Source organism: Nerophis ophidion, linkage group LG25, assembly GCF_033978795.1.
Source record: "Nerophis ophidion isolate RoL-2023_Sa linkage group LG25, RoL_Noph_v1.0, whole genome shotgun sequence".
In the NCBI taxonomy this organism is placed as follows: Eukaryota; Metazoa; Chordata; class Actinopteri; order Syngnathiformes; family Syngnathidae; genus Nerophis; species Nerophis ophidion.
Window position 1 is genome coordinate 8,923,639 of NC_084635.1, and position 17,308 is coordinate 8,940,946.

Here is a 17,308-nt window from a genome sequence, read left to right on the forward strand (position 1 = left end):
AGGAAAAAAATGAAAATTAAATTTTGAAACATAGTTTATTTTCAATTTCGACTCTTTAAAATTAAAAATTCAGCCGAAAAAGAGAAGAGAAAAACTAGCTAATTCGAATCTTTTTGAAAATGTTTTTAAAAGAATTCATGGAACATCATAAGTAATTTTTCCTGATTAAGATTAATTTTTGAATTTTGATGACATGTTTTAAATAGGTTAAAATCCAATCTGCACTTAGTTAGAATATATAACAAATTGGACCAAGCTATATTTCTAACAAAGACAAATCATTATTTCTTCTAGATTTTCCAGAACAAAAATTTTAAAAGAAATTCAAAAGACTTTGAAATAAGATTTAAATTTGGTTTATTTTTTCTAGATTTGCCAAAATATTTTTTTTGAATTTTAATCATAATAAATATGAAGAAATATTTCACAAATATTCTAAAAAACTGAATCTAAGATGAAGAATTCAATTAAAATGTATTTATTATTCTTTACTCGAAATTTACTTGAACATTGATTTAAATTGTCAGGAAAGAAGAGGAAGGAATTTAAAATGTAAAAAGGTATATGTGTTTAAAAATCCTAAAATCATTTTTAAGGTTGTATTTTTTCACTAAAATTGTCTCTCTGAAAGTTATAAGAAGCAAATTAAAAAATAAATGAATGTATTTAAAAAAGTGAAGAACAACTCTTTAAAATATTTACTTGGATTTTCAAATTCTGTTTGAGTTTTGTCTCTCTCAGAATTATAGCGAGACCAGCTTGCTAGTAAATAAATAAAATTAGAAAAATAGAGGCAGCTCACTGGTAAGTGCTGCTATTTGAGCTATTTTTAGAACAGGCCAGCGGGCGACTCATCTGGTCTTTACGGGCGACCTGGTGCCTGCGGGCACCGCGTTGGTGACCCCTGCCCTAGAGGATTGTGACATTTTGCCATATCAACTCAGAACAACAGCATGGAACTTGAAAAAAATGCTCTGGCAGGGGTTTATATTTCAAGCTTGCTTATTTGCTAGTTTTTCAGTCAATCAAAAAGGAAGTCAGTTCCAGACAAATCATCCAATCATCATGCAGAAGCCCAGCGTCCAAGACAGGCGAGACTAAGCCCATTTTCCATACACTTCCAGAGACGCTTGGAAATCCGAGCATTTATCCACTGACTGTCTAGTTTGGCTGCAGTTGAACAACCCCCTCTAAGCTCCTCAATTGAAGTCAATGGGCGCTCAGCTTCAAAACTGTTTAATGCACTGTGACGCCACCATATTGAATGAGAAGAAAAATCGCATCAGCAGTTGTGAAAGTAGCCGATTCTGAACAAAGGCCTTCTAGTGCATATTTAGTCAATGAAATGTAAACAGAAAAGTACATATTTCACTTAAAACAATCGCCACTAGTTGCACACAGGTTGGAGCAAAACTTAAATTAAATAGGGCGGTCTGCACTACTTTTACACTTGTTATAAATTGGGCATGCAATCTCAGTAGATCACCTAAATTTCATATTTTCTACACGCTATTCGGCGCATATTATTTGGAATTTTAGTATAAAATACTACACGGTCTAGCTCCATCCTATCTTGCCGATTGTATTGTACCATATGTCCCGGCAAGAAATCTGCGTTCAAAGGACTCCGGCTTGTTAGTGATTCCCACTGCCCAAAAAAAGTCTGCGGGCTATAGAGCGTTTTCCGTTCGGGCTCCAGTACTCTGGAATGCCCTCCCGGTAACAGTTCGAGATGCCACCTCAGTAGAAGCATTTAAGTCTCACCTTAAAACTCATTTGTATACTGTAGCCTTTAAATAGACTCCCTTTTTAGACCAGTTGATCTGCTGTTTCTTTTCTTTTTCTTCTATGTCCCACTCTCCCCTGTGGAGGGGGTCCGGTCCGATCCGGTGGCCATGTACTGCTTGCCTGTGTATCGGCTGGGGACATCTCTGCGCTGCTGATCCGCCTCGACATCTCTGCGCTGCTGAGCCGCCTCCGCTTGGGATGGTTTCCTGCTGGCTCCGCTGTGAACGGGACTCTCGCTGCTGAGTTGGACCCGCTTTGGACTGGACTCTCGCGACTGTGTTGGATCCATTGTGGATTGAACTTTCACAGTATCATGTTAGACCCGCTCAACATCCATTGCTTTCCTCCTCTCTAAGGTTCTCATAATCATTATTGTCACAGACGTCCCACTGGATCATTATTGTCACCGATGTCCCACTGGGTGTGAGTTTTCCTTGCCCTTATGTGGGCCTACCGAGGATGTCGTGGTGGTTTGTGCAGCCCTTTGAGACACTAGTGATTTAGGGCTATATAAGTAAACATTGATTGATTGATTGATAGTATTGGGCGCATTTGTATTAGATTAATTATAGGACAGTCACTGTGCATATATTGTATTAACATTGATGAACGTCTCCCTGTTATGTTGGATTAAAATGTTCTTTTATATCAGGGGTGTCAAACTCAAATACAGAGTGGGCCAAAATTTTAAATGGAACAAAGCCGCGGGCCAAGGTTGAACAAATTAATCTTTTAAAGGGGAACATTATCACAATTTCAAAAGGGTTAAAAACAATAAAAATCAGTTCCCAGTGGCTTGTTGTATTTTTTGAATGTTTTTTCAGAATTTTACCGGTCCCGGAATATCCCTAAATAAAGTTTTAAAGTGCCTTATTTTCGCTATGTTCGAAACCACTATCCATTTCCCTGTGACGTCATACAGGGCTGCCAATACAAACAACATGGCGGTTACCACAGCAAGATATAGCGACATTAGCTCGGATTCAGACTCGGATTTCAGCGGTTTAAGCGATTCAACTGATTACGCATGTATTGAAACAGATGGTCGAAGTATGGAGGCAGATAGCGAAAACGAAATTAAAGAAGAAATTGAAGCTATTGAGCGAATAGCTATTGACGCTATTCGGCCATAGCGTGGGTGTACCTAATGAAGTGGCCCATAGCATGTCTGCCTTATTAGCATCGCCGGTAAAATGTGCGGACCAAACGATCAGGACTTTCGCATCTTATGACACTGGAGCAACTTAAATCCGTCGATTGGTAAGTGTTTGTTTCGCATTAAATGTGGGTATCTAGTTTCAAATGTACATACAGCTAGCGTAAATAGCATGTTAGCATCGATTAGCGTAGCATGTTAGCATCGATTAGCTGGCAGTCATGCCGTGACCAAATATGTCTGATTAGCACATAAGTCAACAACATCACCAAAACTCACCTTTGTGGTTTCGTTGACTTAATCGTTGCAAATGCATCTGCAGGTTATCCATACATCTCTGTGCCATGTCTGTCTTAGCATCGCCGGTCAAATGTGCAGACACTTTGGTACATTCAATGGGGGTCTGGCGGCAGATTTCTTGCCAGTGGTGCAACTTGAATCCCTCCCTGTTAGTGTTGTTACACCCTCCGACAACACATCGACGAGGCATGATGTCTCCAAGGTTCCAAAAAATAGTCGAAAAAACGGAAAATAACAGAGCTGAGACCTGGTGTTTGTAATGTGAAAATGAATATGGCGGGTGTGTTACCTCGGTGACGTCACGTTCTGACGTAATCGCTAAAAGAGCGATGAACAGAAAGGCGTTTAATTTCCAAAATTCACCTATTTAGAGTTCGGAGATCGGTTAAAAAAATGCATGGTCTTTTTTCTGCAAAATAAAGGTATATATTGACGCTTGCATAGGTTTGGTGATAATGTTCCCCTTTAATAGGGACCCAAACAAGTTTTGCATTGAATATTGAACAAGCAAGGCTTATATAACTTTAGTGACAAGCAAAATCCAGTTTCAAATAATAATAATAATAAAAATATCAATGACATATCAAATACAATTTGAATAAAAATGTTATGCCTTTTTTTTCTATTTGCAATCTTCTGAGGTAAATATAAAAACATTTCCACAGGCTAATAATACATTTGAAAATAAAATAAAATAATGAATGAACCATACATTCAAGCTTTGAAGTAGGAAGAGAAAATGCATGAATAAAACGTCACTTATTGGTCAGTTTGCTGGAAGTTTCTCGGAAGAGTTAGTGCTGCATGGGGTTCTGGGTATTTGTTCCGTTGTGTTACGGTGCGGATGTTCGCCCGAAATGTGTTTGTCATTCTTGTTTGGTGTGGGTTCACAGTGTGGCGCATATTTGTAACAGTGCTAAAGTTGTTTGTACGGCTACCCAAAGTGTGACCTGTATGGCTGTTGACCAAGTATGCCTTGCATTCACTTGTGCGTGTGTGTGTGTGTGTGTGTGTGTGTGTGTGTGTGTGTGTGTGTGTGTGTGTGTGTGTGTGTGTGTGTGTGTAAAAGCCACAAATATTATGTGACACGCTGTTAGTATGGAGAAAAAGCGGACGTGACGACAGGCTGTAGAGAACGCTAAAGGCAGTCCCTTAAATGCACGCCCCCAATATAGTTGTCCAGGTGGAAATCGGTAGAAATTCGGGAGAATGGTTGCCCCGGGAGATTTTCGGGAGGGGCACTGAACTTCGGGAGTCTACCAGGAAAATTAGGAGGGTTGGCAAGTATGAGTATTAGCGGTGAATGCGGTGTTACAGCAGCACCGACGCTGTATAACACCGGCGGGCCAGCTCTAATGCTAAATTGATATTGCCTCAAGGGCCAAATTAAATTACACGGCGGGCCAGATTTGACACCCATGTTTTATATGGTTGTGGTAACACAACTGGTAATTGTTTTATTTGTTCCAGACAATTGATCTAATGCAGGGGTTGGGAACCTTTTTGGCTGAGAGAGCCAAAAAGCCAAATATTTTTAAATTTATTTCCATAAGAGCCATATAATATTTTTTTTTAACACTGAACACAACTAAACGCGTGCATTATTAAGTAAGACCAACATTTCTACAGTATAATAGGTCTCTTATTCTTTGTAACATTGTTATTCTGAAGCTAACTGTGGAGGGGGCGTGGCCTGTGGGCCTGCAGTGAACTGGGGTGTGCCAGGACCGACCTCTAAATCAGCGACAGGTGCGTAGACGGCCCACCTGGGCCTTGTTATCTAATCACCTGTCACTCTGTTATAAGCAGCAGCCAGGAGGAGAGACGGGGTTGGGGCTGGAGCCGGAGCGCGAGCGAAAACGAAAGAGAAAAATACAATTGCTGGAAAGCACCTGAGGGACTTATTGATAAATATAACAATATTGTAACAGGCTCTCATGTCGGGGCTTGGTGGTCTGAAGAACCCCCAGGAGGGCAAGCCCCACACTAACCAATAATAAATAAATAACTTCTTACCATTAACGCAACTTCTTGAACAGGTGCGGTAGGAACGGATGGATGGATTAAAAATGCATGAGAATGTTTTATATTTTGAACATTATTTTTAACACTTTGATTACAAGTGGAATTATTCATTATTTATCGTGTTAAGCAATGCCAGCTCAGATTTATCTGAGAGCCAGATGCAGTCATCAAAAGAGCCACATCTGGCTCTAGAGCCATAGGTTCCCTACCCCTGCTCTAATGTTTACACTTGCACAATTCAACATGTCCTAAAAAGAGCTGAATTAATTCTACACCTTTTCCATGTCCCAACAGTTATTGATATTTCAATTACATCCTGTGTTTTAAAGACCTACTGAAAGCCACTACTACCGACCACGCAGTCTGATAGTTTATATATCAATGATGAAATACTAACATTGCAACACATTCCAATACGGCCTTTTTAGTTTACTAAATTGCAATTTTAAATTTCCTGCGAAGTATCCTGTTGAAAACGTCGCGAAATGATGACGTCACCGGTGGTAGCGGACATGTTCTCCCAGCACCGAAAACGGCTAAAAGTAGTCTGTTTTTATCGCAAAATTACAAAGTATCCTGGACTCTGTGTTGCTGATTCTTTTGCAATTTGTTCAATTAATAATGGAGACGTCAAAGAAGAATGCTGTTGGTGGAAAGCGGTGGATTGCAGCTGCCTTTAGCAACACGAACACATCCGGTGTTTCTTTGTTTGTTGTGAAGCTTTACTATGGAACAGAGCGATCAAGAGAACATGGTTCTCTACCACATGTCAACTGGCTGGTTTCGGTGAGAAAATTGTGGTAATAAGTCGGCTCTTACCGTAAACATAAGCGGAGCTTGTGTCGTTCCTCCTGCAGCTGTCAAAGAGGCAGCTGCAACTTTCTTGGCTCCTCCGTGGCTTCCCTCAGAGACACTGGCGGTCAGCACACCAGTGTTAATTTTGACAGCAAAATTGTATTTAGTTTTAGTCATAGTCTTTTGACTAAAATGTAATTTAGTTTTAATCATAATTTAGTTATCTAAATTGTTTTAGTTTTAGTCTAGTTTTAGTTGACGAAATATCATAAGATTATAGTCGACGAAAACTACAGTAGATTTAGTCGACTAAAGGGTAATATGTAAACTTTCCCTTCAATTTCTGAAAGTCAAAGCAAAACAGCGGTCGTATTTTGATGAAAACCATGTCTCAAATTGAGTATTTCATGATGGCGCTGCTGTAGTGGCTGCTGTTGGCAGGAGCTCTGTGCTCTTGTATCATCCTTTTGTGTTTCCCTCTTGTTTTCATGTCTTATTATATTTTTTTGCCTTTTGGTCCGGGACCCTTTGGGACTGTGTGAAAAGGGGTGGCACTTTCGTGACCTCTGTGGTGCTTTTTTTGTGGACTTCTGGATCTGCCTCCTGGGAGCCTTTTGGCCATGGAGACTAGCTGCTGGGTGTCTGCCACACCGGAGTCAGTTTGGAGGGACTGGAGGAGATGCGGATGAGGGGACAGGACTGCAGAGTTTGGAGGGACTGGAGGAGGTGCGGATGAGGGGACAGGGCTGCGGAGCTAGCACTAAGCGCTGGGACGGAGAGGCTTCGTGGTGTCTTGACTGGGTGAACAGGTGTCGGACACCTCAGTCACCTTGGACGTATCCTCGCTCATCCATGCGGACTGGACACTGGCCGAGAGTGGAGTCGGCTGTCTTGGTTGCTTTGTTGGGTCTGCTCCTGTCTCTGGCCATGCTCCCTCCACCCCAGCGGACGATGGCGTGGAACACCGCAGAGGCCACCACAGTGGATATGTTTTTTTTAGTTTTTATTCATAGCTGTATGTAGAAGTGTCTGGTTGTATCTGCTGCTTTAATGTCTTTAATGTCCTCTGTGTTCTTTGATGTTCTATGTTTCCCTCTTACACAAATGGAAGAGGGCTGTGTACCATGGCTATGAGTTGTTGTTTTTTTTTCCCCTTAGCCTCAGTCTGCACCCCCTCTCCAGGGCCCAGGCTAAGACCGATTTTTATTTTATTTTATTTTAATCTTCTATTTTTTTCTCCCATTCCCCCCCTTGTTTACCTGTATCTCATCTTTTTTGTAAGGGGCGCTGGAAGCCGGCAGACCCGTCAGCGATCCTGTTCTGTCTCCCTGTAATGTTTGTCTAACCTTGAATGGGATTGTGCTGAAAATTTTAATTTTCCTGAAGGAACTCTCCTGACGGAATAAATAAAGTACTATCTAATCTAATCTAATCTAATAAACGGGATAACGTCGAGTGAGTTGTATGTTGTGGAAAATGCTTACCTGTGTGTGGATTTCGGGGTGATTCGACTGTAAATGTCGCTTCAAGTTTGTTGTGTTTTTCCCCGTAATCCTCGCGCTGCATTTCTTACACTGCGTCTTGTTATCTTTGACGTCAAATATAAAATTTCCCCATATGTCCTCTCTCCTCTTCCTCCCCGGCGTTGACATGTTGTCTTCTGCAGTCTCAAACGCAAACTCCGTTTACGTAACTTCCTTACTACGTCGCTCTGATTGGTTCTCTTCCCAACTCCTCCCGCCTTTTCCTAACGAAATGAGTTCCGATTGGATCTCGTCACAGGCAGACATTTTCGTCTCGTTTTTCTTCGTTGACGAATATGTCAATACACCTCGTCATCGTCTTAGTCCACGTCGATTATTTTTTATTTAGTTATTGTCTCGTTTTAGTCAGAAAAAAAGGTCGTTGACGATAATTATGACGAAAATTTTTCGTCAACAAAATTAACACTGCACCACACCCCTCCGACTTTCAGGTATGACTATATAATCTCACTAAAACAATAGTAACACAATAAGCAGATAAGGGATTTTCCAAAATTATCCTAGTAAATGTGTCTAATAACATCTGAATCGCTCCCACTGCCCTCGTCTTTTTTTTTTTCTTCTTCTAGTCCTTCACTCTCACTATCCTCATCCACGAATCTTTCATCCTCGCTCAAATTAATGGGGAAATTGTTGCTTTCTCTGTCCGAATCGCTCTCGCTGCTAGTGGCCATGATTGTAAACAATGTGAGGATGTGAGGAGCTCTACAAATTGTGACATCACGCGCACATCGTCTGCTACTTCCGGTACAGGCAAGGCTTTTTTATTAGCGACCAAAAAGTTGCGATCAAAAGTTGCAACATCTGAAATGGTCCTACTGCCGCTGCCTGGAGCAGTCGCCTTTTCTTTTTTTTTTTTTTTGTGCTTCACTCTAACTTTCCTCATCCACAAATCTTTCACCCTCGCTCAAATTAATGGGGAAATTGTCACTTTCTCGGTCCGAATTGCTCTTACTGCTGGTGGCTCCCATTAAAAACAATGTGAATATGTGTGGAGCCCTGCAACCCGTGACGCCACGCGCACATACTTCCGGTAAAGGCAGGGCTTTTCTATTAGCGACCAAAAGTTGCAAACTTTATCGTGGATGTTCTCTACTAAATCCTTTCAGCAAAAATATGGCAATATCGCGAAATGATCAAGTATGACACATAGAATGGACCCGCTATCCCCGTTTAAATAAGAAAACCTCATTTCAGTAGGCCTTTAACATTACCGTTTTCTAACAGTAAAAGAAACAGAGACTATGTAATGATCAGACCATCCAGGATTTCATACTGTAAGTCCAGATTTCTGTTTCCAGTTGAGAGAGAGAGAGACAAATAATCATGTGCTCTCATAGGGCTCGAGAAAGGGTGCCAATGACTGACTGGGTACTTTCTTTTTTTACGACTCAGGACAAAGGCAGTTGATTACCAATCTCTGCTGGGAGCAATCTGTCCATTACACAGGACTAACAGGAGTAAGAACACCTGGCGGGGAGTGAAACTACTGTGGTCATAAGGGATAATCATGGTTACTGTAGCTGTAGCTACCTCCATCCATATAGCTTGGCTGAATAACACCCAACAGGAAGCATTAGTACTCTCCATCAAACTAGCTGGAAACTGTAATATTCTGCAAAAAAGCTTTATTTATGGTATTCAAATATTCTTGCAATATCTTATTCCACAACAAGCAGGTTGCACATACTGTAGTATGTCAAATTAATTCATAGAATAGAATAGAATAGAATAGAAAGTGAAGTGAATTATATTTATATAGCGCTTTTATCTAGTGACTCAAAACGCTTTACATAGTGAAACCCAATATCTAAGTTACATTTAAACCAGTGTGGGTGGCACTGGGAGCAGGTGGGTAAAGTGTCTTGCCCAAGGACACTACGGCAGTGACTAGGGTGGCGGAAGCGGGAATCGAACCTGCAACCCTCAAGTTGCTGGCACGGCCGCTCTACCAACCGAGCTATACCGCCCCAGTACTTTATTGATCTCTGGGGGAAATTCAGCACCATAGTTTGCTCACAATAGACAATAATAATAATAAATAATATTTAACATCCATCCATCCATCCATTTTCTACCGCTTATTCCCTTTTGGGGTCGCGGGGGGCGCTGGCGCCTATCTCAGCTACAATCGGGCGGAAGGCGGGGTACACCCTGGACAAGTCGCCACCTCATCGCAGAATATTTAACATATATTTTATATATATAATATATGAATAATATAAATATATTGTATATTAGGGACGGCGTGGCGCAGTGGGAGAGTGGCCGTGCGCAACCCGAGGGTCACTGGTTCAAATCCCACCTAGAACCAACCTCGTCACGTCCGTTGTGTCCTGAGCAAGACACTTCACCCTTGCTCCTGATGGGTGCTGGTTGGCGCCTTGCATGGCAGCTCCCTCCATCAGTGTGTGAATGTGTGTGTGAATGGGTAAATGTGGAAGTAGTGTCAAAGTGCTTTGAGTACCTTGAAGGTAGAAAAGCGCTATACAAGTACAACCCATTTATCATTTATATATTCTACATTTAAGTGCAGTTTTTTTTACTCTATTTATTTATTTTAGTTTTATTATATTCAAAAAATTCAGGAAGTTTTTCTTAACCAACACCGCCAGCACCCTCTCAAGGGCTGCCAAATAATATCTGTTTCTCAGCTGAGGTCCGTATGGGCCGCAGCGATATTCAGTTGCAATACACTTTTCCACCACTTGTGGCAGGAATGAAAATCACGAACAAACAGAAGAAGTTTGGATCTTAACTTATAGAGAAGTTTCCAAAGCGCAAACATTTGGACTAAAGTGGTGAAGCTGTATTTTCATTTGCACTGCAATTTATTGACAGTTAAGTTAAGAAACATATTCATTATCAACTGAATTCATTCATTTTAGCACAAAATCATTCTTTGTTAAAAAAAAATCTGCAGTCATTGATGAGTTCCATTTGATACAATATATTTGGTTAATATCATCAGCCTCACCTAATCTTAAAGGCCTACTGAAATGAGATTTTCTTATTTAAACGGGGATAGCTGTTGCGATCCGTCACTCGGATCTTCACGTATTATTGTTCCACTTTTGTTTCATTCTCCGTCTGATCCTCTTACTTCCTGTTTTAGTCAAGTCTCCATGGTTACATATTATTTTCAGCTGCTACTCTCGGTTCCAGCACACCTGTCTTTACTAATCACCACCCTTTATAAGCCAGCCTTTTCCTTTCACTCATTGTCGGATCTTAGTTTGTTCTCATGCAACTGCTTATGACTTGTCTGTCATTCTCAATCTCGCTAGCTCTCATGCTAAGCTTTATTTTATTCCTAGCTTTCACGCTCGTTGTTTTGTGTTTCCCTTTTTGTGCCTTCGTGCCAAGTGTTTGTGTTTCGGTTAGTTTTCCCAAGCGTTCCATGCTGGCGCTTTTATTTGCCTTTTCTATTTACACCAGTGTTTTTGTTCCTAGCCCTTTTATTACTTTAATAAATTCCTTAGTTCTTACCTTTTGCTGTGTTCTTGTTGACGCATCCACGGAGGACCGAATATGGCAACAATATGCCACACAAGTCTTAATAGCAGGTCCATTTATGTTTCATACTTGATCATTTCGCGATAATGCCATATTTTTAACTGAAAGAATTTAGTAGAGAACATCAACGATAAAGTTCGCAACTTTTGGTCGCTAATAAAAAAGCTTTGCCTGTACCGGAAGTAGCAGACAATGTGCGCGTGACGTCACGGGTTGTGGAGCTCCTCAGATCCTCACATTGTTTATAGTCATGGCCACCGGCAGCGAGAGCGATTCGGACAGAGAAAGCGACGATTTCCCTATTAATTTGAGCGAGGATGAAAGATTCGTGGATGAGGATAGTGAGAGTGAAGGACTAGAATAAAAAAAAAAAAAAAGGCGAGGGCAATGGGAGCGATTCAGATGTTATTACACACATTTAATAGGATAATTCTGGAAAATCCCTTATCTGCTTATTGTGTAACTAGTGTTTTAGTGAGATTATATGGTCATACCTGTACAACCTGAAAGTCGTAGGGGCGTGGCCACGGGTGTGGTGACCGCCATTGTCTCCGAGGGAAGGCACGTTTCTTGACGAGGAGAAGGCAGCCAGGCTGAGATTTTCTACTTTTTTTCCTCCTACTCCACGGTGTAAGCATCCGACGGTCGGGGGCGGCCGGTGGGAGGAGGCAAGAGAGTCCGTAGCTGCAGGACGAACGACGCAAGCTCCGCTCATGTCTACAGTAAGAGCTAACTTATTATCACTATTTTCTCACCGAAACCTGCCGGTTGACATGTGGTAGGGAACCATGTTCGCTTGACCGCTCTGTTCCATAGTAAAGCTTCACCGTCATCTTTCGGGAATGTAAACAAGGAAACAAAGAAACACCGGCTGTGTTTGTGTTGCTAAAGGCGGTGTCACGCCGAATTTCTTCCCCCCCTACAGAAACCTTCCAACCCCCCATTTACTTCCGGGGTCATGATTAATACAGACATTTTGTTAACGCTATATTATAAAAATATAACGCTATATTATAAAAATACAGACGTTTTGTTAACGCTATATTACAAAAAAATTAAAAATAAATAAAAACAATTTACAAACACAAGCTATGGGATGACGTAAGAAGAAACGTGAAGAAACGTGACCCCGGGAGTAAATGCGTCATCCCATAGCCTGGGTTTGTAAATTTTTTTTTTGATTTATTTTTTATAATATAGCGTTAACAAAACGTCTGTATTTTTTATAATATAGCGTTATACTTTTATAATATAGCGTTAACAAAACGTCTGTACTAATCATGACCCCAGAAGTAAATGTGGGGGGGGAGGTCTTTGTAGGGGGGATGAAATTTGGCGTGACAGCGGCCGCAATACACCGCTTCCCACCTACATCTTTCTTCTTTGACGTCTCCATTATTAAATTGAACAAATTGCAAAAGATTCAGCAACACAGATGTCCAGAATACTGTGTCATTATGCGATTAAAGCAGACAATTTATAGCTGGGATCGGTGCTACAATCGGTGACGTCACGCGCTCGCGTCATCATACGCAGCATCATTCCGCGACGTTTTCAACAGGATACATCGCGGGAAATTTAAAATTGCAATTTAGTAAACTAAAAAGGCCGTATTGGCATGTGTTGCAATGTTAATATTTCATCATTGATATATAAACTATCAGACTGCGTGGTCGCTAGTAGTGGCTTTCAGTAGGCCTTTAAATAATATTTTTTGTTATTCACACATGATTTCAATTGGTTTTATTTTACAACATTGTAAACTGTAAGTAGGTCGGATATAATTATCGAATGTGATAAAAATGGAGAGTAAGATCACTATTACAGTGTTAATATTTCTCTGTAGTGGACAAGTTAGGCACCCAGGTCAAAAAGGTTAAGAACCGCTGGATTTAGTATCCAGATGACCGAAATGTAACTAACAAATTCTCTTTATATGTTTTTTTACCCTGAAAATAAACCTATCATGTACTAAATATACAATTTTTTGGGGAGTAAACACCTCTTTCCCATCGCCAGACTCAATATGGTGGGACATCATCTATAGAACTGGTGCACATTTCTCCACATGCATGTTCTAGGATTACTTTAAGACAGATAAGGTTAATTTTATGACCAAAAAAATCTATATAAAATAATCGGCGTTTATGAGCGTGTTCTCATGCCCTTTCACAATTTCCTCTAGCAGGAAACATCAGTAGAGGAGAACACAAAATAGAATACTAACAGCTTACATTCTTTTTTCTTTCATTTTTTACCACTGGGTCCTCTCCTTTTTCGCTTTTTACACAGGTTCTGACTCAGTCTTACTCCCCTCGACAGTGCTCCTGGTTTTCGCGATCGCATTTGCCTTGAGTCTTCAACATCTTCTCTATCCAAACTCCGATCAAAATACTTCTTCTCCAAAGTCAGAATCATTAAAACAATCTCTCCGAAGTACACTCTTCTCGTTCGGTGCGCCCGATTTTTCTCAGGAGTCAATGTGCCTGCAGAGGTCCAGACTTTCCTCATATTTGTCATCAGTACAAAATGTATGCAGGCTGACCCGTTCTTAAGTTGTGTTGCTACAACCTGCAACAATGTATCTGGCAGACATATTCGCTCTTTCAAATTCTGTGTGTAATTGTAAATTGTGATTTTGGATGAAGAAACTACCAAAACACATATGCTTTCAGTCCTCTGTAGGTGACATCAGCAGGCTGATTCAGGCTAAAAATGGGCTTTCCAGAATGAGCCAAATTTCTAAAATCATTACTTTGTGTATTTTGGGGAGACTTTTGCCTGTAGACACAATCTTTAGGTTTAGAAATATGATGGCCAATGTTGTCAACAATAGAAGGGCCATTTAACAATAATGGTGACGATATTTGGAAAGCCCAGAAAACCTGAACAAATCTGTACTGTGATGGTGTGTGTACCTGTCGGTGCATGTAGATAACAGAACCCAGAAGACGCCATGTTCCCCCCTGGCGGTCTACATGGAGCATTCGTACAATCTGCAGAAAGCGGATCCCTCTGAAATGTAATCAATATAGTCATGTAAAATATACAGTATATATTACAAACCCCGTTTCCATATGAGTTGGGGAATTGTGTTAGATGTAAATATAAACGGAATACAATGATTTGCAAATCATTTTCAACCCATATTCAATTGAATGCACTACAAAGACAAGATATTTGATGTTCAAACTGATGAACATTTTAACTTTAGAATTTGATGCCAGCAACACGTGATAAAGAAGTCGGGAAAGGTGGCAATAAACACTGATAAAGTTGAGGAATGCTCATCAAACACTTATTTGGAACATCCCACAGGTGTGCTGGCTAGTTGGGAACAGGTGGGTGCCATGATTGGGTATAAAAACAGCTTTCCAAAAAAATGCTCAGTTTTTCACAAGAAAGGATGGGGCGAGGTACACCCCTTTGTCCACTACTGCGTTAGCAAATAGTCAAACAGTTTGAGAACAACGTTTCTCAAAGTGCAATTGCAAGAAATTTAGGGATTTCAACATCTACAGTCCATAATATCATCAAAAGGTTCAGAGAATCTGGTGAAATCACTCCACGTAAGCGGCATGGCCGGAAACCAACATTCGATCCCTCAGACGGCACTGTATCAAAAACCGACATCAATCTCTAAAGGATATCACCACATAGGCCCAGGAAAACTTCAGAAAACCACTGTCACTAAATACAGTTTGTCGCTATTTATGCTGCCATCTAAGCGCCGTCTTTTTCATAGACGCCCTTGCTTATTTCAGCAAGACAATGCCAAGCCACATTTAGCACGTGTTACAACAGCGTGGCTTCGGAAAAAAAAGAGTGCGGGTACTTTCCTGGCCTGCCTGCAGTCCAGACCTGTCTCCCATCCAAAATGTGTGGTGCATAATGAAGTGTAAAATACGACAGCGGAGACCCCGGACTGTTGAACGACTGAAGCTCTACATCATGGGTGTCAAACTCTGGCCCGCCGTGTCATTTCATTTGGCCCTTGTGGCAATATCAAATCAACATTAGAGCTGGCCCGCCAGGATTATACAGCGGCAGTGCTGCTGCAACAACGCATTTACCGCTTATACTCATACTTGCCAACCCTCCTGATTTTCCCGGGAGACTACCGAAGTTCAGTACCCCTCCCGAAAATCTCCCGGGGCAAAAATTCTCCCGAATTTCTCCCCGGAAAACAAAATTGGGGTCGTGCCTTAAAGGCACTGCCTTTAGCGTTCTCCACAACCTGTCGTTACGTCCGCTTTTCCCTTATACATACAGCGTGCCGGCCATGTCACATAATATATGCGGCTTGTACACACACACACAAGTGAATGCAAGGCATATTTGATCAACAGCCATACAGGTCACACTGAGGGTGGCCGTATAAACAACTTTAACACTGTTACAAATATGCACCACACTGTGAAGCCACACCAAACAAGAATGACAAACACAATTCGGGAGAAAAACCGCACCGAAACACGACGTGAACACAACAGAACAAATACCCAGAACCCCTTGCAGCACTAACTCTTCCAAGACGCTACAATATCCACCCCCGCTACCACCAAACCCCGCCAACCCCAAACCCGACCACCTCATTATTTTGTTTTTTAATTTATTAGCTAGTGGAAAAAGTTAATGTTGATATTTACATTAGAAGGCTGCAAATAGAAAAGAGGCATTACATTTTTTATTTAAATGTTATTTATGTGAGGTTTTTTAGTTTGTTTTTTGAAAGTTGATTTTGCACTATTAGGTTGTATAAGTGTTGTTTAAGCAAATCAGTGTAACAAACTGAGCAATAATTAACGTTTTATTCATGCACTTTCTCTTGCTACTTCAAGGCTTGAATGTTTGATTCATTCCTTATTGTTATTTTACTTTCAAATTTATTATTGGTCTGTGGAAAAACTTTATTTTGATATTTACCTCAGAAGGCTGCAAATAGAAAAGAGGCATTAAATTTTTATTTAAATTTTATTTGATATACCATTGATATTTTTTAAATATTATTTGAAACTCATTTCTGCATGTCACTATAAATTTATATAAGCCTTGCTTATTCAATATTCAATGCAAAACTTGTTTGGGTCCCTATCAAACGGTTAATTTGTTCAACCTTGGCCCACGGCTTTGTTCAGTTTAAAATTTTGGCCCACTCTGTATTTGAGTTTGACACCCTTGCTCTACATAAAACAAGAATGGGAAAGAGTTCAACTTTTAAAGCTTCAACAATTAGTTTCCTCAGTTCCCAAACGTTTATTGAAGGTTGTTAAAAGAAAAGGTGATGTAACACAGTGGTGAACATGCCCTTTCCCAACTACTTTGGCATGTGTTGCAGCCATGAAATTTTAAGTTAATTATTATTTGCAAAAAAAAAAATTAAGTTTATGAGTTTGAACATCAAATATGTTGTCTTTGTAGTGCATCCAATTGAATATGGGTTGAAAAGGATTTGCAAATCACTGTCTTCCGTTTATATTTACATCCAACACAATTTCCCAACTCCTATGGAAAGGGGGTTTGTATATATTTAAAGCCATGCAACAGTTCTCTATTGAACGATGATTAAGATCATTGACCACACTGCCTATTCCTTGATCCAGCACTAAGAATTAATTGGGATATTTTTCTTTACACTTACACTGTATTGTGGTTGTTAGTAAATTTTGATATTTGTATTTGAACATGTCTGTGTAGAGTGTGTATGTTCTGCCTGAGCTTGTGTGGGTTTTCTTCCTTCCACATCCCCTATATATAAATATATATATATATACATATGCATGTTAGGTTAATTAAAGACAAAATGTGTGAATGATTGTCTATAAGTGCCCTGCGACTGAATAGTAATCAGTCCAGTGTGTAGCCTGGCCTGAGAAGGACAAGTGGTACAGAAAATGGATGGACGGATCGACATTGTCTTATCTTACCTCATTGCAGAGGTGGCAAACACCTGTCCTTTGGAACCAAATGCTAGCACGAGTATGGAAGCAACCACAACAATCAAATCTGTTATTAGAGAATGAAAGACATGAATGAAAAAAGGACCTTGGAAGAATCTTCAACAAGATGTCAAAGACAAGTAAAGACAAGCGGCATACAACTGATTAGTTAAACGATCAAATATCAAGTAGCATGTGAGCAATTTAGAACAAATGAACAATTATGTATATGTAACACGAAATAA

At 40.4% G+C, this 17,308-nt stretch overlaps 1 protein-coding gene across 8 annotated transcripts in view; it reads right to left on the reverse strand.

Annotated features, from left to right (window-relative positions):
* kcnq1.1 (potassium voltage-gated channel, KQT-like subfamily, member 1.1) overlaps positions 1 to 17,308 on the reverse strand; it is a 267,264-nt gene that overhangs the window by 119,710 nt on the left and 130,246 nt on the right. For all 8 annotated transcript variants that reach the window (XR_009804268.1, XM_061887267.1, XM_061887272.1 and 5 more), the window contains 2 exons: positions 17,052 to 17,130; positions 14,043 to 14,139 (listed from right to left, as the gene is read on the reverse strand). Coding sequence is in view for 7 of the 8 variants with exons in the window: in XM_061887267.1 (XP_061743251.1) it covers positions 14,043 to 14,139; positions 17,052 to 17,130 (176 nt within the window). In the remaining variant the exon portion in view is untranslated. The remainder of the gene's footprint in view (positions 1 to 14,042; positions 14,140 to 17,051; positions 17,131 to 17,308) is intronic.